This window comes from Thalassophryne amazonica, chromosome 13 (assembly GCF_902500255.1).
Source record: "Thalassophryne amazonica chromosome 13, fThaAma1.1, whole genome shotgun sequence".
NCBI classification, from domain to species: Eukaryota; Metazoa; Chordata; class Actinopteri; order Batrachoidiformes; family Batrachoididae; genus Thalassophryne; species Thalassophryne amazonica.
The window spans coordinates 83,760,713-83,784,013 of record NC_047115.1 but is presented as its reverse complement, the minus strand read 5'-3'; the positions used below and the strand labels follow the sequence as shown (position 1 = coordinate 83,784,013).

General features: G+C 41.0%; 1 protein-coding gene across 1 annotated transcript in view; it reads right to left on the bottom strand.

The window, feature by feature from the left end:
* Positions 1-23,301, bottom strand: part of LOC117522784 (serine/threonine-protein kinase 32C-like) — a 189,380-nt gene that overhangs the window by 78,144 nt on the left and 87,935 nt on the right. The window contains exons 3-5 of the mRNA XM_034184171.1: positions 13,283-13,320; positions 10,121-10,210; positions 8,265-8,368 (exon numbers count right to left, since the gene is read on the bottom strand). Of these exons, the coding sequence (XP_034040062.1) occupies positions 8,265-8,368; positions 10,121-10,210; positions 13,283-13,320 (232 nt within the window). The remainder of the gene's footprint in view (positions 1-8,264; positions 8,369-10,120; positions 10,211-13,282; positions 13,321-23,301) is intronic.

The following is a 23,301-nucleotide window of genomic DNA, read 5'->3' as shown; positions in this document are numbered from 1 at the left end:
GGAAGCTCAATCCCAATCTTGTAGACCCAGAGGATCTGGAAATGACGTTTCTAATTAACTTGCCGATCGTCACTACTGAAAACATCTACAGGCTCAAAAGTGTCGTGAACGTAGGTCTCTGGCAAGGAGACAATCACCTTAAGATCCACACACGACCCGTAGTGGCTTTCAACAATGCTAATCCTGAACTATACTTGGTGCTGAATCTCAAAATGTGCACTGTCACAAAAGACATCCATTATTTGTGTCCCAGCAAACCGTTCATTCGAGATGACACTGCCGGCATCTGCGGTCTCAAAACACTTACTGGGACAAATCGCTGCCACCGACCATCACGCCGGTTCCGCCAAGTCACAGACACTCAGGTAGAGATAGTATGACAACGTGGTTAGTCAACACCCCTGAAAAATCAGCCCTACATAGTGTATGACTGTCATGACACGTCGACTCGTATCGAACTCCCCGCGAAAAACCTTGTGAGTCATGGTACCCGAGAAACCGCCCTGCTCTGTATTGGTGAGGTATCTCTCTGCCACCTACATCCTGACCAATACGAAGGAGCCATTGAAAGTGTCCGACTTTTACAACCAAACCCGCTATTGAAACAGGACCAACAGACCCTGGAGAAATCCACTATGAGGGTTCTCAAGTCATCGACGTGGCCCAATAGATAAAACTTTGAAAGAGATCCGAAATCAAGATGCCAGACCCTACCAAGCCCTATCGTATGCTTGGTCTACTCCTGACACCTGTTGTTTTGTAGCCACCATCGTCGGTTACTTGACTACCCTCGGCTTAGCTCTGTGGGCGCGCAGATATGCAATACCATTCAGAATGGTATAACCAGGTGTTCTCGAGCCTTGCCAAGACTAGCCCGACAAAACCGACGTGCGGCCGAACCGTCCGAGGATATTGAAGCTAACCCAAATTGGACCAAGAATCTGAAACCAACCAGTATCCGAGCTACTAATTTTGATTAGCCAAACCTGCCATGAATAAATAAATAAATAGGTAAATGTATAGGATGTGGTACCATAGTCTGGACACTTTAGCATGTAGTAGTCACCCTAAGCCACTCTGCTAGTCTGACACTAACCCTCCTCAACTCACCGCCAGTGGAAGACATCACCCACCGACCGTCACAGCCTTCCTCATCTGGAGATTCAACGTTGGAGACCCAAAGTCGAATCGAGTGGGGGAATGATAGCGGAAAGCTGGGATCAAACAACCAACATTAAGATTAACTTGCATTAAGATGAGGGCCATAGAATTTCTTCAAAGAAAGATAAACTCCATACAGCAAGGCCTGGTATATCTCCAGGTGTCAAAGAGGAGACGCTCTAGCCATGCACAGCTTGGATCTGTCAACAAACCCCCACCACATTCAGGGTTTAAGATTACCCAAAGAGCATTCCACACAGAGCTGTGAATTCTATCAGCACCCCAAACCAGATGCACTCAACTCCCCTCTCACATAAAAAAACCTCCACAGAAAGACAGTTTCACCAAAAGTCCTAAAAAGAGGTTTTTCACACTAGACTCAAAGAAAACAGCTCACTGATCGACTGCCCGTGATCCACCAATTATGGCCAAGTTTCTTGGGTTGAAATTGACTAAATATTATGTTTTATTCATCTTTGCTAGATAAATCCAAATCTAACCATGGAACAAGAGTGACCCCTGTGGGACGATTTGGGAAGGACAGGTGATTGATTTCCTGCAAGAGGTCAAAATCCTAACCACAAAAGGAAATTTCATTGTATTGTTGTGGCAAAAGAACAAAGAAAAAAAAAGAGAAAAGGAAAACATGTCACTGTTTCTATTTATGCATGAAAGTTTTATAATTGATGTGTATACTCTGTTCATTGGGGAATGTTTACTTAGTGTGTTCTCTTTTATATATATACGAGGTCTATTAGAAAAGTATCCGACCTTATTATTTTTTTCAAAAACCATATGGATTTGAATCACGTGTGATTACATCAGACATGCTTGAACCCTCGTGGGCATGCAAGAGTTTTTTCACGCCTGTCGGTTAAGTCTTCGCCTGTGGGCAGGCTTTGAGTGAGGAGTCGTCCACCCGCGCGTCGATTTTTTTCATTGTTTAGGAATGGCTCAGAGACTGTTGCTTTGTTTGATAAAAATGTTTTCAAAAACTGTAAGGCACAACTGAGTGGACACCATTCAATAAATTCAGCTGGTTTTCGGTAAAAATTTTAACGGCTGATGAGAGATTTTGGTCTGGTAGTGTCGCTTTAAGACGGTCCACGGCGCCTGACGGCGATCTGCGCTTTGAGGCGGCAGCGTCTCGCCGTTTCAAGTTGAAAACTTCCACATTTCAGGCTCTGTTGACGCAGTAAGTCGTCAGAGAACAGAGAACTTTCAGAAGAAGTCGGCATGCGGAGTTTATTCGGACATTCCATTGTTAACGGTCCTTTTGTAATGAAAGAACGTGCGGGGCAGAGTCGCATGTCGGGCTGGACCCGACCGCGGGGGGTCGCGGCAGGAAAAACACCTCCGTTGGAAATCTTAACGGCAAGTTGGAACATGCCCAAGCTGTTAAACAATTTCTCAGTTACTCACTTGTTGAAAGCCATTAAAGCCGCCTGAATTCTACAAATGGTTTTCAACATGGAGGTGTTTTTCCTGTCGTGGCGCACACAGATTTGCCGAGTCGTCACGGAACGACTCGGCGAATTTGCGCGTACGTCTTTCATTAAAAAATGTCCTTAAACAGTGGAATGTCGCATAAATTCCTCATGCCAGCCTCTTCTCTGTTCTCTCACGATGTCCTGGGTGAATTAAGCCTTAAATTAGGATGTTTTCAGCTCGAAAAGGCCGACGACAGCGCCTGGAAGCGCTGCAGACGTCCCGCTCCGTGGGAAGTCCTTACACCGACAGAAACACCCCATAATTTCTCATCAGCCGTTAAACTTTTCACAGAAACCATCTTAATTTCTCGAATAGTGTCCACTAGGATATTCCTCACAGGTCCAGAAAATTTTTTTGATGAGCGTTCAACAGCGGACTTTGAGCTGCCGCCGCAAATCACAGCACAATAACAGAAATCATCCCCGCCACTGACGAAACCGAGCGGTCGGACTGCAGAGCCTCTGTCAAGGTTCTGTCAAGGACGAAGCTGTGTGGCGGACAGAGCGTCGACTGAACCAGACGATTCCAGCATGGGACCTCACAGAAACCTGCTGCACTGCGCATAGTAAGACCAGGCTATGTTGTCAGATAAACAGAGTGGCTTTATTTAACTCTATTCAAAATCATTAATCTTCTCTCAGGTTAATAATACCAATGTAAATTACCTGTTAAATTAGGACAAATCTTACTCCTAAAACTCCCGCTATGAAACCCAATTATCTGAACATCATATAGCTCATTGAATGTCGTCATCATTAAATTGATCACTGTGATATGTCCTGTTATTTAACTCCTGCCAGAGTTAAATAAATATCTTAAACGTGTGAAGTTGTCTGCGATTTTTGTATAGTTTTACAGAGGGTGTCGGATCTGACAGATCTGCAGAGCTTATCCTTTAGAACTGAGACTGATTAATTAAATTGAGACTAATCAATTAATGAATGCTTAAACTAAAGTACCTATACTTGAACTAGGTGGTGCCCCGAGGGTAAAATTATCCACAAGTGATAATTTTCAATATTCCAAAACATTATTATATTCATCCTTTGTTCCTACAAAAGTTATGGTGAATGCCAAATATTAGGTCTGTATCTTGCAAACATTTGAAGTTACAGCCTTTGGAAATTTTTTGTGAATTTTTCACATAGTCAAAACAGTGTTTTTCTACCAACTTTGCATGTTAATAATGAGCACCCTATATGCCTCACAGCTTTGAAAACTGCTCATGCCAGGCTAACTTCTGGTGTAGAGGTTGGAGATGTTGAGAGTTTTGGTTTTTCTAGTGTGATCTGCCTTCCACAAAGGCCTCAAAATGGTAGAAAACCCAAAATTGTACATGTTGTTCATATCTTGATTAGTTCAAAATCAAAGAAATATACCAGCTATGGCTATAGAACTTTTTGTATGATGGCTTGTTATATAATAGAACATATTACACATTAAATGATACAGCAGGTTGTTTTAACAAAATTTTATAGTCATTGAAAATATTATAATTCTGAAAAAGTGTCAAAATATGCCGATTTTCTTCACCCCAGATGCCAATGTGGACAGTTGACTATTATATTCATATTTTTTACCATATGTTCTTACATATCTCAAGATGATATGCTGCAAATATGGTGTTGTTATTGAGCTTCCTTCATGTGATTTTGTCATCAAATCAGAATGTAGTCGCAGCATTATTTTTTTGACAGCATCATAATAAACATGCAATTTGAAAAAAAAAACACCTTACAAACTATCTTACTCACACATACAACCCCTGGCAAAAATTATGGAATCACCGGCCTCGGAGGATGTTCATTCAGTTGTTTAATTTGTAAAAAAAAAAAAAGCAGATCGCAAACATGACACAAAACTAAAGTCATTTCAAATGGCAACTTTCTGGCTTTAAGAAACACTATAAGAAATCAAGAAACAAAGATTGTGGCAGTCAGTAATGGTTACTTTTTTAGACCAAGCAGAGGAAAAAAATATGGAATCACTCAATTCTGAGGAAAAAATTATGGAATCACCCTGTAAATTTTCATCCCCAAAACTAACACCTGCATCATATCAGATCTGCTCGTTAGTCTGCATCTAAAAAGGAGTGAACACACCTTGGAGAGCTGTTGCACCAAGTGGACTGACATGAATCATGGCTCCAACACGAGAGATGTCAATTGAACAAAGGAGAGGATTATCAAACTCTTAAAAAGAGTAAATCATCACGCAATGTTGCAAAAGATGTTGGTTGTTCACAGTCAGCTGTGTCTAAACTCTGGACCAAATACAAACAACATGGGAAGGTTGTTAAAGGCAAACATACTGGTAGACCAAGGAAGACAAAGCGTCAAGACAGAAAACTTAAAGCAATAAGTCTCAAAAATCGAAAAAATGTACAACAAAAACAAATGAGGAACGAATGGGAGGAAACTGGAGTCACGTCTGTGACCGAACTGTAAGAAACCGCCTAAAGGAAATGGGATTTACATACAGAAAAGCTAAACGAAGGCATCATTAACACCTAAACAGAAAAAAACAAGGTTACAATGGGCTAAGGAAAAGCAATTGTGGACTGTGGATGACTGGATGAAAGTCATATTCAGTGATGAATCTCGAATCTGCATTGGGCAAGGTGATGATGCTGGAACTTTTGTTTGGTGCCATTCCAATGAGATTTATAAAGATGACTGCCTGAAGAGAACATGTAAATTTCCACAGTCATTGATGATATGGGGCTGCATGTCAGGTAAAGGCACTGGGGAGATGGCTGTCATTACATCATCAATAAATGCACAAGTTTATGTTGATATTTTGGACAATTGAAAGGATGTTTGGGATGATGAAATCATTTTTCAAGATGATAATGCATCTTGCCATAGAGCAAAAACTGCAAAAAACATTCCTTGCAAAAAGACACATAGGGTCAATGTCATGGCATAGGGTCAATGTCAATGAGCAGATCTGATTTGATGCAGGTGTTAATTTGAGGGATGAAAATTTACAGGGTGATTCCATAATTTATTCCTCAGAATTGAGTGATTCCATATTTTTTCCTCTGCTTGGTCTAAAAAAGTAACCGTACTGACTGCCACAATCTTTTTTCTTGATTTCTTATAGTGTTTCTTAAAGCCAGAAAGTTGCCATTTGAAATGACTTTAGTTTTGTGTCATGTCTGTGATCTGCTTTTTTTCTACAAAATTAAACAACTGAATGAACATCCTCTGAGGCCGGTGATTCCATAATTTTTGCCAGGGGTTGTACATACATACATGATTATATAGATACATAGTTTGAATATCTTTCTTGTTAAGAATTGGTAAACATCTCTTATTTGCCTTGAAAATTGATTTTGAGTGATCTATTATTGTTTTAAACCAGAAACTACAATGTAGTCACAACAATATTTTTTGGGGGAATCATGATAACAAATATGAAAAATTCACAGAAATTTCCAAAGGCTGTAACTTCAATAGTTTTCAAGAAACCAACCTAATATTTGGCATTTCACCCAAACTTTGGAATGTGATGAATGGCTTACTCCTCCTAGGCTATAGTGATGCAGGAGGCTTAAGTTACACTTCTATTTTGATGCCACCAACTTCTTCATCAATTGCTTGCTTTTGATCCTAAGGATCTGTTGGACCTGTGCTTGCTCACAGGGGGTCGTTTTGACCGTTGGGGTTTTTCTGTAATTATTGTATGGCTTTTGCCTTACAATATAAAGCGCCTTGGGGCAACTGTTTGTTGTGATTTGGCGCTATATAAATAAAATTGATTTGATTTGATTTAAAACAAAACCTCAATTCCTGGTTGTTAATTTGGGCCTTCTTCCTCAATAATGCAACATCTATATTGTCCCAAGCTTGTAATTTTTTGTGTAATACATTGTACACTGCTCATGGTGCTGTGAATATTTTCAAGACAGCGTCTGAGGGAGAACCCGACTTGAAGATCTAAAATTGTGCTCTGGAAGCCTTGGAATAATGCTATACACCCGCCCCCCACCCCCCTGCACTGTAAAAATAAACAAGACATTGGTTCTACAGTTTGATCTCTAAATACAGACAAAGGTTCTCCAAGTAACTTAGGGGAGGTGATGGTCTAGTGGTTAAGCACTGGGCTTGAGACCAGAAGATCCTTGGTTCAAATCCCAGGCTGACCGGAAAAATCACTAAGGACCTTGCCCAAGGGCCTTAATCCCGCTTTGAGCATCTGATGCAGATGGGAAAGCGCTATATAAATGCAGTCCATTTACCATTTAACTTCAGGGCAATTCTATGGTAACGGAATTACATTATGAGCTAATCTGTCATGGTTAGATGCCATATGTCCAGATTTTGCTGCTGTTATAATTCCGTTACCATAGAATTGCCCTTCAGTTTATGCCACTTTGTCGTTCAGAAGCATTTACAAGTCATTCCTTCAATTTTCGAAATCTTCAGTGCTGTTTAAGAGACACACATCTTAATATATAAATAGCTGACCCACAGAAAATGTGACATAGTGAATACAAACTGAAACAAATCTTTCTGGTATGTATCTATACAGCAAGAAACGTGTGTGTGTGGGTATGTGGCTCATATATCTCTCTGACTGTTTATCAGATCGACCTCAGTTTTTGGATATGGCTTGTGCACGAAGATTTGAACATTATGGGGATTAATTTCAAAACCTTTATTTTGAATAACATTGTTATATTCGTACTTCCAAGATGGCGTGGCTCGCTGATGTACCTGGTAGCAAAGTTAAACAACGTCAGATAGTTCATGTTGCTCAAACTGTTTCACAATAAAACATTTAATCCCAGCATCCCAGCAAATACTTTTGCTGTCAGTGTTCCTTGCAATGGAGTTTAATTTGACAACACTGAGGAGACATTAGCTAAAATCTGTTTTTGAATAACACCTACAAATTTCCCACTATTTGTGCAATGTTCCAGTAAGTACATAACCTGAATACAATATTAGCTTTTCCCATAATTTGTACAATGTTTCATTAAGTACATAAGCGGAATAAAATCTCATATTCGCTGTAAGATCAAGTTTAAATAAACTGTGTTGATGTTCAGTAGGTGGGATACTGATTTCCTGTTTCAAATATTCTCAATGTTCTGGTTAATTTTGTCTGACTCTTCAAATTACCTGTTTAATACGAATCCTTTATTTTCATATAATTGATAATAAAACTGATTTTTAAAAACAATATGAAATACTATATTCAAATAATAATATAACATAAGTGCACCTCTTTGTACATCCCACCTTCAAACACAGCCTCATACGACCATCCACGAGAAATCTACTTAAGCTCCCAATTTTCTATAGGAATACAAACTTCCTACAGGCCCTGCACTAGAAATTTTTAATACAAATAATTTGTGTGCAGTAGGAGAAAAATGACTTTGAATGTTTGTAGCAAAGGTGTATGTAAACCTATGTCTGTAAGTATAACCTTGTTGACAGAGGAAATTAATACATGTTCAGTGAAATAAGTAAAGAATGAAGAAGTAGTAGTAGTAATGCCTATACAGGCCTGGGGGCCCATAGTGCCAGTGCTTATCCCTGGATACACAGAAGTGAATAAAGGCAATAATAATAATAATAATAATAATAAACAGGCTTTACCCATCCACGCAGCACTTCAAAGGCAGTCACGCCAAGAGACCACCAGTCCACTTCAAAGGAGTATCCTGTCCCTCCATTTACAAAGGACTGGAAGATCTCTGGTGCTGACAACACACAGACACACAAATCACTCCTGAAGAAATGAACATTTTAACCATTGCAGGCGGACATGCAGTGAGAAATCATGTGTTTCCTATTCAAAATGAAAAGAAACTGGCTATTTCCCCCAGCTGTGCAATTACAGTAATTACATGACTGATTTTATTCCAAATTATTCCTCCAAGAAGCATGAGCTCTGTCATTTCAATAATATAATTCACTCAAAATGTGCTTTTCCACTGATATGGAAAAATCTGACTTTCATCAGGCTGATGCATCTTGTATCAGGTGTATCTGATTGAACATTCATTTTCTATAAGCGTGTTGTCTCGTACTGACAGCTGCTGTACTCTCCACTGTGCTCCCTATTTTCTCTAGTTAGCTATGTAGCAAAAACAAACTGACCTTCTCAAGACACAATATATAGAATATTTTCAATTACCAAATAGTTTAATGTATTACTGAATGTAAAATATAGACACCATTTTATTATAACAGCCAAGTAGCCTGTGTGTGCTTGCGTGTCTATGGCTTTGATCATGGAGAAACTGGGGAGAGCTGATGTTTGCCATTTGGTATGCTTATGTATTTTGGGTGAAGAATGAATGCTGTGAAAACAAAGTTGATAAGAGTAGTATTTTTCAGATATGAGCTAATAACATTGAACAATGGATGTGCTGCAGTTCTCCATGGGAGTTCTGGGTTTTTGGGTTTAAAATGTTGCTATTGTGGTTCATGTTAGTTTAACAGTGTTGTCAGTGTTAGTGATTTATTGTGTTTTTGTAGTTTAATTGGTTTAGTCAGTTTAGTTAAGTGTCATGTTGTCGTCACCATGAGTGAAAACTGAAGTGTGTTTGATGTTTTCACCACCGTCTCTGTTTGTGGGTATATAAAAATAAAGGCACCTGGTTGCGGCAGAATGCAGAAAAGACAAAAAGCTCTGCAAGCATGTGTGTGTGCAACTTCAATCATAGAAAAATTGGGGGAAAGACATTTGCAGTATAGTTTTAGTATGCTTATATATTTTGGGTCATGGATAAATGCAATGAAAATGGAACATTGATAAGACTAATATTTTTGGAGAAACTATGGATATTATTTAACAACACAACAATGGATGTTGATAATTACATTCTGGACTCATAGGCCATTCTAGCGGGGGTGGGGGTGGTGGTAATCATCTACAGTATATATTAAAAATGTGTGTCATTTTAATTATTAAGTTCAATGCAAATACATAATATGTAAATATGTTAAAAATACATGGATGAGACAAGAAAGTGAAATCACTTATTTCCATTGGGGTCCATTTAAAAATCAAATGACAAAATAGAAGTAATAATAAAATAATAATAATAACAAGAAGAATGATATAATAGTGTGTATGAACAAGAACTTAATTTATAAATGCATTAGGACAGTAAGTTAACATTTAACAATTACATAATAATAAGGAAATAAAAGGGTTGAGTTCTTCTAAAAACTGTTTAGGTCTAAGGTCCAAAAAACATTCTGGACTCACACGCCATTCTAACTCATTATAGAAACTGCATAATTTATTACCACCCTTGAAAATGTCAGGTACCTATTTTATAAACGCCACCAAATCTAGAGCCCGTGGATCCCCACAGGCAACGCACTAGTTCTTCTTGATCAGTGGTAAGTGCTATGGTACTCAAATGGCCAATGCCAAAATGCAATAGTTTTTTTTTTCTTCCCAGCAGTATTTGCACAAAGCGAGTGCAAAGTGAACTTACCCATGTACGGCTTGGTTCCAGCTAAGGCTGTGGCTCTCTCACCATCCTTTATTATTGTGGCAATGTTGAAGTCTGTCAGGTGAGCATGACCTGAGGAAATGCAGCCATAAAACCCATTAAAATAATTAATCTTTTATATGAATGTGCGATCCTGTGATCACATAAGACAAGAAATTATAAAAACAAACTCAAAGCTGACACAAACAAGGACATAAAGCCTGTCTATTCCTTCAAAGTGGACCACGTGTTCTGGCACAGTTCAAGTCAGAGTTTCTCTGACTGTACTGGAGGAAGAAAAAATGATGTAAATACGTACATTGGTTACACGTGATTAGAATGTGTTTAAATGACAATTTTAAAGACAGCTGTTATTTTTGAGGCATTCGGAGCACATGCAACCAATGTGCATATTTAAGTCAATTTTCCATTTGTGTGTGTGTGTGTTCTGACTTTGTCATTGTTATGATGTTTTAGGAGCCTGTCATGACAGAACTACTACTACAGAACAACTACTTTCTATTGTACAAGACTTTGCTATTCATTCTGACCACAAGCACAGACACACAAGTACTCCACAGGTACAGAACATAAAGGCACATCATAATAGTAACATTTCTGTCATCCACCTCTTGCAATTAAATATGTTTCCATTTTATGGTAAAAACCTTCTGGCTGGTTGCCTCCTGATATCTGTGTTTTGTCACTTCCAGTATTATTTCAGCTGTGAGAACAGCAGAAAATCCAAGCAGAACAAATTAGAGAGAAATGACTTAGTTAAAACAATGCTGGTTGCAAACTTTGGTACCATGGAAAGTCCTGACTTTAGGTGAAAGGTCATCACTAGGGCTGGAATGATTAGTCGAGTAACTCAAATAATTCGATTACAAAAAATGTTCTGTATCGAAGCTCCATTTAACATGGTAATACATATGCCAGGTCTGTGTGTGGTGCTGTAACATCTCCAGAAAAATACAGAAGACGACCAGCGCATGTGCATAAGCCGTGTAAGAGCTAATCAATGTAGCACCAAAAGCTACAGCTTTCCAATGTGACACACAGAGTGAAGTAAAGCCTTTAAGAGAAAGAAGGTCCACGCTGATCATCTGAAATAGCTTATACTGCACATTTAAAGCAAAGCAGTGTGTTTCTCTATTTTTAAAAAACACATGGTTTGGTCCGCTGGCTGCTCTCCGCTCTACGTGGGGAGTGGCTATTGACCTGGCGGCCGGATACCCACAGTCGAAGTTTGCTATTCGCCCATTGGCCGGCTGTTGTCTCTCTCTGCCCGGTGTGAGGGGCTCAGCACTCCCTCACACCGGGCGAGTCACAGTTCCGTCCCCGGCCACACTGACAGTCTCTGAAAGAGATCATCTCAGCAGAAGTGCACTGAGTGTTTCACTTTTTAATTTTTGCTCTTTTGGGCAACACACACGGTCAACTAAAAAAAAAAAAAAAAAAACACAACAGTGACTGCGAGTCTTACATGTTCAACCTCCAGCTGAAATGCATCTGCTGAATCACAGAGAAAGAGGGATAAAAAAAATATCAAGCAGAGACCCAGTCCACCAAAACAAAAAAACACCGTGGTCAGCCAAATAGACTATTTGTGCCTTATTCAGCTGATGATCGGGCAAATAGACATTTTGACACGGCTTTACGTCCCTGGCTACCAGGCGAATAGACTTGGCCCTCTACTTGCACTTTAACTCAGGTTTTCATTGACAGGATGCAGAGCGGACTTCTCAGTTTGGCTTCTGTAGAAAAGCTGCACTCCAGAGCCCAGTTCTTCACAGACTGTGCTCACGTTCACGTGCAGCCTGACTGACTGAGGATTACACTGACCACCTGTGCTTATGGTCCGGTGTCAGGAGAGTGCTGAGCTCCTGACACTGGGAAAGATCCAAAACTTGTAAAGACGTGAAAAAATAAATAATTACCCAGGAAAACAGAAAGGGATACACTAAATATGACACTATGCATGATGGCGCAGCAACATTGTGCCACTGATTAAAGAGAGCCCTGGACTGTTGTTGATGTTTAAAAATGCAAAAGTATGTTTTATCCAATTACTCGATTAATCTCCACAATAATCGATAGAATACTTAATAAAATAATCGACAGCTGCAGCCCGGGTCATCACTATGTACCCAAGCTTTGCTGTGTGATAGTGAATCACCAGCACCCGATGGCATGCCCAGGATGTAGAAGACGGCAAGTAAAAGGTACGCACTTCATTACGTGTAATGGCATCATACACGTCAGTATGTTCAGTGACATAAGCGTTTCAACGCCACCTTATTGGCAAGACAATAAGGTGATGTCCAATGTTTAAGTCAATAGGCATCAACATCTGTAGACATCAGACTGTCTTCTATTGAAAGCCCTGTGACACAGAGTCTGGCAGTATAATGTGATGTAACCATTAAACCACCCAAGTGGTACACAATAAGTTGAATTCTTAACTAAATTTCCAAGTTTGCAGTTAATTATGCAGAGTATTGCAATGTGCATCATTTCACAATGTATTACAATTAATTGTATCATAACACATATCCCGGTCCTTGCTAATGCAAGCCCTAATCTTCAGTCTGGTGCTTTGGTTTGCATTTATACCACAAGGGAACTGTACTACAGCGGACTTGGAATTTGAATCCTGACTTCTTAGATGGACCATGCACGTGTTCACACCTCCCAAATCAGACAGAACAAAGAGTAGATGTGGAAGCCCCCTCATTGTCTATTGGGTCATTTTGGCTACAAATTTTAATTTCTGTTTCCAAGACACATGTGTCATCTGTAGTGGCTTGCAGCAAAAGATCTGATTATAAGACCGCTTTAAATAAAAGTTAAGTGCTTCACATTTATCCAAATGGAAAACTGCCTCTCTTTCACCAGGAATATATTTATGTTGGTTTAGTTTTTGTTGTAAGGTTAAAAAAAAAAAAAATTCTATGTTTAAAAGTGGAATTTGAGAGCAACATTTGGTACTTCAACATGATGGCGAGAACATTTGAAATGAATGGAAATTTTATAACAGTGCAAACATCTTCAACATGTATTTGACAGTTCTGTAACTCCACGGATTGGAGCAGGCTCTCAGACTGTTTAGGCCATGTCATGTGCAAACTGCCAGGCAAAAAGGCAAGAATTTGGCATCCTTACCTTGCTCATCCAGGAGGATATTGTCTGGCTTGACATCTCTGAAAGAGAAATTTACAAAATAAATAAATAAATGCATAATAACAGCACAGTTTGCACAGACACAAGCATTCGCTCTTCCAATGTGTCTGACTGAGGACATATGGTTGTAAGTTCTGTCAACTTCTCCCTTTTTGCTCAGGGTCGCCACAGCAGGTCTAATATGAATCTGCATGTTGATGTGGTACAGGTTTTACAGCGAATGCCATTCCTGACGCAACCACACATTAATATGTTGACAATGGGCACGGCTGGACTTGAACAGGGTACCTCATATTTTGGAAGTGAGTACACTAAACACTTGGCCACCACCAAGGGCATGTACTAAATGACAAAGACTGTCCTTTAATTCTCATTGAAATCACAAACACTGACTCCAAAACATATTCAGTGAAATGTTCATGTATCTATCCCCTGACTTGTCTGAAGAAAACTGGCAGTAAAACTAATTATGCAACCCATCATCTTGGCTTTTATATTTTTGCTTAATTTATATCAAGTTGTAGAGATATGCTTGAGTTTAAGGAAGATATTTTCAAAATTTTTTATACTGAGAAGCATGATGTACTTTTTGTATTTGAAATGGCATAAACAAACTAAAATATGAGAAATACCAAGTGGCCCAATACTTTTTTGTTTTAGATCCCACTCTAAAACAAGGCAGCATCAGCCACGGTGGCATTGCATGTGCGTGATTCATTTGCACTTTGAATGCAGAGTAGTGTAGATCTCCGTCCACTCTACTCCCAGTGATTTTGAGCTGCCGCGGTGGTGGAGCACACTGTGTACTGGCTGCTTGTGACTGCTTTGGGCCGGCAGCACTCGCTCAGTGAGAACAGAGACTGTAGATCAATACGTACATTCACTTTTCAGTCACCAAACACCAGAAAAGTCTCCAACGATGCCAGGAAAAGTAACTAGATTTGGCGGCAGTCGCTTTTGACAATGTAAGGGTTTGGACAGCCGGCAGATTTAGCGAGAATTTTGCCAAGCTGACAACACTACCCTCGTCTTTCAGAAAGAGGGCATGTCCGAGATGTGACACACAGAGCAGTCTGGCATAGTGCGCGTATCTCACAGACCAAGTAGGCATCCTGATATGGATGTCTGTAACACATATCACAGAAGTGTAAAATTAGTCATTTTAGAAATAAATTTTGTTTATTCTTGGAGAATTAGAAATATGCACATTAACAGAATTATGGAATGTTTTTAATTTAAAACCTTCACTGCATTTAACAGTAACTAGTAGAAATGATGCTGATACAACATGGGCCCTTAAATAGTTAGTTTCAATAACTAGAAAGAAATTATACAGCAATATATAGGAAAATATAAAACCTTGTTTCCAATATAAATACTTTCTGTCAGGGTTTGGATTTTTTTTTTTTTTTTTTTTGCTATATGTTTGCTTTGTTCTGTTTAGTTAGATTTGTGTGATTTTGTTGCATGTGATTTCTCTTGCTGGGTTTTTCCTTCTTGGGCTTTGTCTTTCCCTCTCTTGTCTGCCTCTCTTTGTGCTTGGTGATGGGCAGTGCACACGGTTTGGCCACACCCCCATTCTGGTGCTTTCCACACACCTGTTCCTAATCTGTATCTTATCACCAGGGTGTATATAATCTTCAGTGGTTTGCACTGTTTCCTTGCCAGATCGTTGTGCCTTGTGCCATTGCTTCCAGCTGTGTTCCTTGTGTTTTCCTCACCTTGCCTGCTTCCTAGTGTTTTTTGACCTACTGCCTGTTTTTCGACCATGCCTTATTGCCTGATGTTCCTGATTTGTTTGTTGATTTTGGAATGCCTTTTTGTTTCAGATCCTGCACATTCCTTCAGTAAACTATCTTCAAATTCAGAGATATGAGTTTGAGTCCTGCATTTTTTGTGCAGACATCTCTGGTTACCAAGCCTGATACTTTCTCATCCAATATACACAATGCAGTATTCATAATACAAAATAAACAGCTCCTATCCAGATACAACTCTGCAGTAGCAAAACCCAGAGGGTTGATGCTATCCGTCCAGAAATGCTGAAGACTCTGGGTGTGGAGGGAATGTCTTGTATGAGAAGTTTCTTCGACATTGAGAGGAGGTCTCGAACATGAAAAAAGGAGTGGCAAACTGGGATGGTGGGCCACAGATTTTAAAAAAATGGGGACCAAAGAGTGTGTGGCAACTACAGGGGTATCACACTACCCAGCATGGTAAAGTCTACTCAAGGGTGCTAGAAAGGAAGGTTTGGCCAATAGTAGAACCTCAGATTGAAGCGGAACAATACAGGTTCAGTCCTGGCTGTGGAACAATTGACCAGCTCTTCACTCTCAGAAGGATCCTGGAGAGAGCCTGAGTGTATACTCATCCAGCCAACATGTGTTTTGTGGACTTGGAGAAGGCATATGAACAGGTACCCTGGGAGATGCTGTGGGAGGTGCTGCAGGAGTATGGACTGAGGGGGTCCCTTCTCAGGGCCATCCACTCTCTGTACTCACAAAGCAAGAGCTGTAGTCAGGCTCCTCAGCAATAAGTTGGACTTGTTTTGGGGGTTGGCCTCCGCAAGGGCTGTGCTTGTCACCAATTATGTTTGTGATATTCATGGACAGGGTATCAAGGTGTAGATGGTGGGGAGGATGGTCTTCAGTTTGAGGGGCTCAGGGTCTCAACACTGTTTGGTTTTTGCAGATGATGTGGTCCTGTTGGCTTTATCAGCCTGTGACCTTCAGCACTCAATGGGTCCATTCGCAGCCAAGTGTGAAGCGGCTGGGATGAGGATCAGCCCCTCTGAATCTGTGGCCATGGTTCTCAGCAAAGAAACTGATAGATTGCCTACTCCGGGTAGAGAATATGGTCTTGCTCCAAGTGAAGTTGCTCAAGTATCTTGGGGTCTTGTTCACGAGTGAGGGGACAATGGAGTGTGAGATTAGCCAGAGAATCATCACAGCAAGAATGGTGTCGCATTCACTCTACCGTACTGTTGTGATGAAGAGGGACTTGAGCCAAAAAGCAAAGCTCTCGACCTACCGGTCAATCTTTGTTCCTACTCTCACCTATGGTCATTAGGTGTCATGACCATAGGTGAGAGTCATGGCTGAAAGAACTATATCGCATGTACAAGTGACAGAAATAGGTTTCTTCAGGAGGATGGCTGGTGTCTTCCTTAGAGATAGGGTCAGAAGCTTGGTCATTTGTGAGGGGCTTGGAGAAGAGCCACTGCTCTTTCTCGTTGAAAGGAGCCAGCTGAGGTGGTTCGGGCATCTGGTAAGGATGCCCCCTGGGCGCCTCCCTATGCAGGTGTTCCTGGCATGTCCATCTGGGAGGAGACCCCAGGGAAGACCCAAGACTAGCTGGAAAGATTATATCTCCACACTGGCCTGGGAACACCTCAGGATCCCCCAGCCAGAGGTGGTTTATGTGGCCTGGGAAAGGAAAGTTTGGGGTCCCCTGCTGGAGCTGCTGCCCTACGTGTCCCGATCCCAGATAAGTGGTTGAAGATGAATGAGTGATGAGTGAGTATCCAGTTACAGTAGTGCAGGAATGTGCCTGTACAGTGTGAAGATTGTGTGAACATCAGATCTTCTTAATTTTGTTTTTTCTTTAAGCATAAACGTGCCCAATTTCCTTCCTTTGAACGGACAGAAATTAATCTGCAGAGAGGGCCACGGGCAAACAATAAATGTTGACCTTGTATGAATGACATACATATACTCAACAAAAATATAAACGCAACACTTTTGGTTTTGCTCCCATTTTGTATGAGATGAACTCAAAGATCTAAAACTTTTTCCACATACACAATATCACCATTTCCCTCAAATATTGTTCACAAACCAGTCTAAATCTGTGATAGTGAGCACTTCTCCTTTGCTGAGATAATCCATCCCACCTCACAGGTGTGCCATACCAAGATGCTGATTAGACACCATGATTAGTGCACAGGTGTGCCTTAGACTGCCCACAATAAAAGGCCACTCTGAAAGGTGCAGTTTTATCACACAGCACAATGCCACAGATGTCGCAAGATTTGAGGGAGCGTGCAATTGGCATGCTGACAGCAGGAATGTCAACCAGAGCTGTTGCTCGTGTATTGAATGTTCATTTCTCTACCATAAGCCATCTCCAAAGGTGTTTCAGAGAATTTGGCAGTACATCCAACCAGCCTCACAACCGCAGACCACGTGTAACCACACCAGCCCAGGAGCTCCACATCCAGCATGTTCACCTCCAAGATCGTCTGAGACCAGCCACTCGGACAGCTGCTGAAACAATCGGTTTGCATAACCAAAGAATTTCTGCACAAACTGTCAGAAACCGTCTCAGGGAAGCTCATCTGCATGCTCGTCGTCCTCATCGGGGTCTTGACCTGACTCCAGTTCGTTCGACTTGAGTGGGCAAATGCTCACATTCCCTGGCGTTTGGCACGTTGGAGAGGTGTTCTCTTCACGGATGAATCCCGGTTCACACTGTCCAGGGCAGATGGCAGACAGCGTGTGTGGCTTCGTGTGGGTGAGCGGTTTTCTGATGTCAATGTTGTGGATCGAGTGGCCCATGGTGGCGGTGGGGTTATGGTATGGGCAGGCGTCTGTTATGGACGAAGAACACATGTGCATTTTATTGATGGCATTTTGAATGCACAGAGATACCGTGACGAGATCCTGAGGCCCATTGTTGTGCCATACATCCAAGAACATCACCTCATGTTGCAGCAGGATAATGCACGGCCTCATGTTGCAAGGATCTGTACACAATTCTTGGAAGCTGAAAAGGTCCCAGTTCTTGCATGGCCGGCATACTCACCGGACATGTCACCCATTGAGCATGTTTGGGATTCTCTGGACCGGTGTATAAGACAGCGTGTACCAGTTCCTGCCAATATCCAGCAACTTCGCACAGCCATTGAAGAGGAGTGGACCAACATTCCACAGGCCACAATTGACAACCTGATCAACTCTATGCGAAGGAGATGTGTTGCACTGCATGAGGCAAATGGTGGTCACACCAGATACTGACTGGTACAACCCCCCAATAAAACAAAACTGCACCTTTCAGAGTGGCCTTTTATTTTGGACAGTCTAAGGCACACCTGTGCACTAATCATGGTGTCTAATCAGCATCTTGATATGGCACACCTGTGAGGTGGGATGGATTATCTCAGCAAAGGAGAAGTGCTCACTATCACAGATTTAGACTGGTTTGTGAACAATATTTGAGGGAAATGGTGATATTGTGTATGTGGAATAAGTTTTAGATCTTTGAGTTCATCTCATACAAAATGGGAGCAAAACCAAAAGTGTTGCGTTTATATTTTTGTTTAGTGTACAATTAAATGCATCATATTTACACCAAATGAATATTCTAAATCTAAAACCAATTTCAAAATAATAAATACACTGCCCTTTAACAGTAATTTAGTCATTTCCAGAGAGCTTGTTAATTGCCAAGACAGAGAGACAACAATGGGAGTGTGGCCTGCGGCCTCATATTGGGTTGCCCTGCTTAAACATGTCTGTGTGACCACTGAAAGACAAGGTTAAGAAGGTTGTGCTGCACTGAGGTCATGTTTTTTGTGCTTTAATTTTGTTGCATGTTAATTTGTGCTGTAGAACGCAACCGCCGTGAAACAAATCACAAAATATCACTGCTTTGTTTTCCTACATTTCAGGATTTGGAAATAAAGAGTAACACCTTATGACTGCTGGGATTGGATCCAGCCCCTGTGACCCTTAACTGGAGTAAGCAAGTTTAGAAAAAGAATTAATTATCGTTAAGAAATTTAGTTCATATCACAACTTCACCATTATAAAATGTATACCCTCTCTGAATTATCTATACACATTGGTATACATTTATATCTAGATGTGCAGATTGGCCTTCTAAATTTGTTTTTTAAACCTCAAAATTCCACCAAAAAAGCGAAAACAAACAACCAAACAAACAAACAAAAACCCTCAACCAAAGTGTCTGTTACTTTCAGATCAAATTCTATGCATATCCAATGGTTCTAAATGGCTATTTTATAGAATATACAAAATCACCCATGAATTCATTTTATAGAGAGACCAGACATGCTGATCTAACTGGACACAGCGCGTGAGGTAAGCTCTGTTTCTGGACAAGAACAAACTGCTCACAGTTGAGCATTTTTAAGAATTTGAGTGAACGATGAAGACAAAAGAAGCTTGTACCAGCTCACAGTTTATTTAGCAGGAGAAAAGGACAGAAAAGAACAAAGAAAGGAGAGGGGGATAAAGGGGAAGGTGCTGAAAAAGAGGAAAGAGGAAAGGAACTCTCTACTTTTACTCTCCTTACAGGACTATTTTTACCTCTTTGGGCATGGTGGCAGCCAACTGTTGCTAGGATACCAGAGAGCCTTCATCCTCCAGTTGGTGCAACAGAATAATTGTAGACTATTCTCTCATCAAAAACGTACAGAGTGGAACAAAACTGTGTCGATGGGAGAAGGCGGTGGATACCCAGTGATCAGATTACCGCTGTGAGAGCAGGCTCAGGCAGAACAGTGGATGTTCAGAAGAGGGTGAAAAAGACCTTTAAAAACCATAAATAAATAACATTCAGCAAGAATGTCTTCCTGCTGGAAGCTTTTAAATGTGCATCAGGCATCGGACAACTGCAGTAAAAATGTCACTGGACTCCCATCGTATTCAGACCACGGTGAAGGCCCCTTCACACAGCCCGAATGAGCGAACCCTGAAAACATCAAGCCAACATCGGGAGGGACACACAGTCAAATCAAAATCAAATCAAATCAATTTTATTTATTTAGCGCCAAATCACAACAAACAGTTGCCCCAAGGCGCTTTATATTGTAAGGCAAGGCCATACAATAATTACGGAAAAACCCCAACGGTCAAAACGACCCCCTGTGAGCAAGCACTTGGCAACAGTGGGAAGGAAAAACTCCCTTTTAACAGGAAGAAACCTCCAGCAGAACCAGGCTCAGGGAGGGGCAGTCTTCTGCTGGGACTGGTTGGGGCTGAGGGAGAGAATCAGGAAAAAGACATGCTGTGGAGGGGAGCAGAGATCAATCACTAATGATTAAATGCAGAGTGGTGCATACAGAGCAAAAAGAGAAAGAAACACTCAGTGCATCATGGGAACCCCCCAGCAGTCTAAGTCTATAGCAGCATAACTAAGGGATGGTTCAGGGTCACCTGATCCAGCCCTAACTATAAGCTTTAGCAAGAAGGAAAGTTTTAAGCCTAATCTTAAAAGCAGAGAGGGTGTCTGTCTCCCTGATCTGAATTGGGAGCTGGTTCCACAGGAGAGGAGCCTGAAAGCTGAAGGCTCTGCCTCCCATTCTACTCTTACAAACCCTAGGAACTACAAGTAAGCCTGCAGTCTGAGAGCGAAGCGCTCTATTGGGGTGATATGGTACTATGAGGTCCCTAAGATAAGATGGGACCTGATTATTCAAAACCTTATAAGTAAGAAGAAGAATTTTAAATTCTATTCTAGAATTAACAGGAAGCCAATGAAGAGAGGCCAATATGGGTGAGATATGTTCTCTCCTTCTAGTCCCTGTTAGTACTCTAGCTGCAGCATTTTGAATTAACTGAAGGCTTTTCAGGGAACTTTTAGGACAACCTGATAATAATGAATTACAATAGTCCAGCCTAGAGGAAATAAATGCATGAATTAGTTTTTCAGCATCACTTTGAGACAAGACCTTTCTAATTTTAGAGAGTTGGGCAGGCATGAATGCACGTGCATACACGAACATAGTGCAAGCAGCTGAAGCATGTAGCATCACATTGCGCTGCTGTTGTGGAGAAAAAAAAAAAATAAAAACCACACATCATAAACAACACCACGATTTCCAACATGTAATCCCTCTTATCGAGTGGACAATACAAGTATGATCCCTCTGTTCTTCTGTATATGACCCATGGTGATAGACCAGCTGGCGATATGAATGTCAAGCTCACACGTGGGTAACGTGACATTCATATCTCCAGCCGAGTGTACACATGGTCTGACGGTCCATTTTACCTGGCACACCCTGTCGGCTGTGCGGCTGCTGCAGCCCGTCATGACATATGTTTTTATGTATTTACATGTGAGGACAGCAGGCTCACACACGCAGGTCATGTCCTTCAAAACACTGTATCTGTTCTCCAGTTGTGACATCCAGGTCCAGAGATCTCAACAGCAGCGACTCGCGCGGACATGCCCATCTGTTCGTTCAGCCCACAGAACAAAGTGTCACTCTCCTTTTTGTTGCTCTGTGATTCTATATTTTAGTTATTTGTTATGTAATTGTGTATGTAGTTGTTGTAGTAATTATTTATATACCTGTGTGTGTTCTATGCATTTTGACTCAGTGTTCTATGCATTTTGACCCAAAATGCAAAAGCTCAGCTCCTCACAGCTGCTTGACTGCTGCAAAAAACATAATAGTTAGGAACTAACATTTATGATTTTAGCAGACTAAAAGTTAGCAGAACAAAATTTAGCGTAAGCTAATTGGTCTGCTGATGACTTTTGAAGTTAGCTGAAAAGCTAATCCACTATCAAAAAAGTTAGCTTCGCTAATTAGCGGTTAGCAGAATAGTGGTACTGTGCCCACCACTGGTAACACATTTATGAAATGAAGGTCAGCCCTGACACTCATTGATTCAAGGAAAGTGGGTACCGTATTTCATTGATTAAAAGATCGGCCGTTTATTTTTTTCAAACTGTACTCAGACACGGCACCTAAACGAGGCAGGGCACAAATCAAGACCAGTGATTATTAACAAAATGCTGCTTGTTGCTGGCACTGTAATACAGTGTTAAGTTTTACACATATCCTTGGGTGTGACTGCTTTAGATCAGAGCTCTCTGCCTGGCTGCGAACTCTCCCTGGAGCCTGACGTGCACCTGCTAAAGGACTGAGACCACAAGAGCTGTGATTTGTCACCTTTATTTTTTCCACTTCTTCCTCTATCATTAAATTAAAAAGGAAATTGCAGTTCACCCGCTGATTACATTTCGACTGATGATAAAATACATTTTGCAGAATGGCTGCAAATACGACTAACTTTACAACAAGGAGTAAGAAAAAGACGCTCAAATGACCCACAATTCATGGAGGAAAATTGTACGTAGCATATCATTGGTTTGAAGGTTGACGATTACATATAGAGGTGGAGCTCATTGAGGGAGAAATAAATCCAGCAATAGCCACTCTTCCTGTGGTAAATTGCATCAAGACGCGACAGAGAACTTTAAAAGGGTCATGTGCACATCAATGTCATTAGATGGTCACAGAACTGGACAAGCATAAATCAGGCCTTAGGATTTTAAGGTACCACTCTGCAGTAGACTTAGACAAAATGGATTTTGTCCTTTTTATACATATAATGGATTTTGATTATAATGGATAAAATTCGCTGGCCCTTCTTTGTCTTTCAACTGCTCCTGTTAGGGGTCACCACAGCAGATCACCTGCATGTCCTCCATCCCACATCCTTAAATCTCCTCTTTGGTCTCCTTCTTCTCCTCCTGCCTGGTGGCTCCATCCTCAGCATCCTTCTCCCTATATAACCTGGGTCCCTCCTCTGCACATGTCCAAAACATCTCAATCTAACCTGTCTGACTTCTGACTATCCACCTGAGCTGTCCTTCTGACATGTTCATCCCTAATCTTGTCCATTCTTATAACTCCCAAAGAGAATCTCAACATCTTCAGCTCTGCCACCTCCAGCTCTGCCTCCTGCCTTTTTGTTAGTGCCACCGTCTCTAAGCCATACAACATAGCTGGTCTTACTGCCATCTTGTAAACTTTCTCCTTCACTCTTGCAGATATTCTTCAGTCACAAATCACTCCTGCCACCTTTCTCCACCCATTCCACCCTGTCTGCGCTCTCTCCTTCACCTCTCTACCACACTCTCCATTACTTTGGACAGATGACCCCAGGTATTTAAACTCATCTACTGTCACCACTTCTACTCCTTGTAACCGCACTACTCCACCATGCTTCCTTTCATTCACA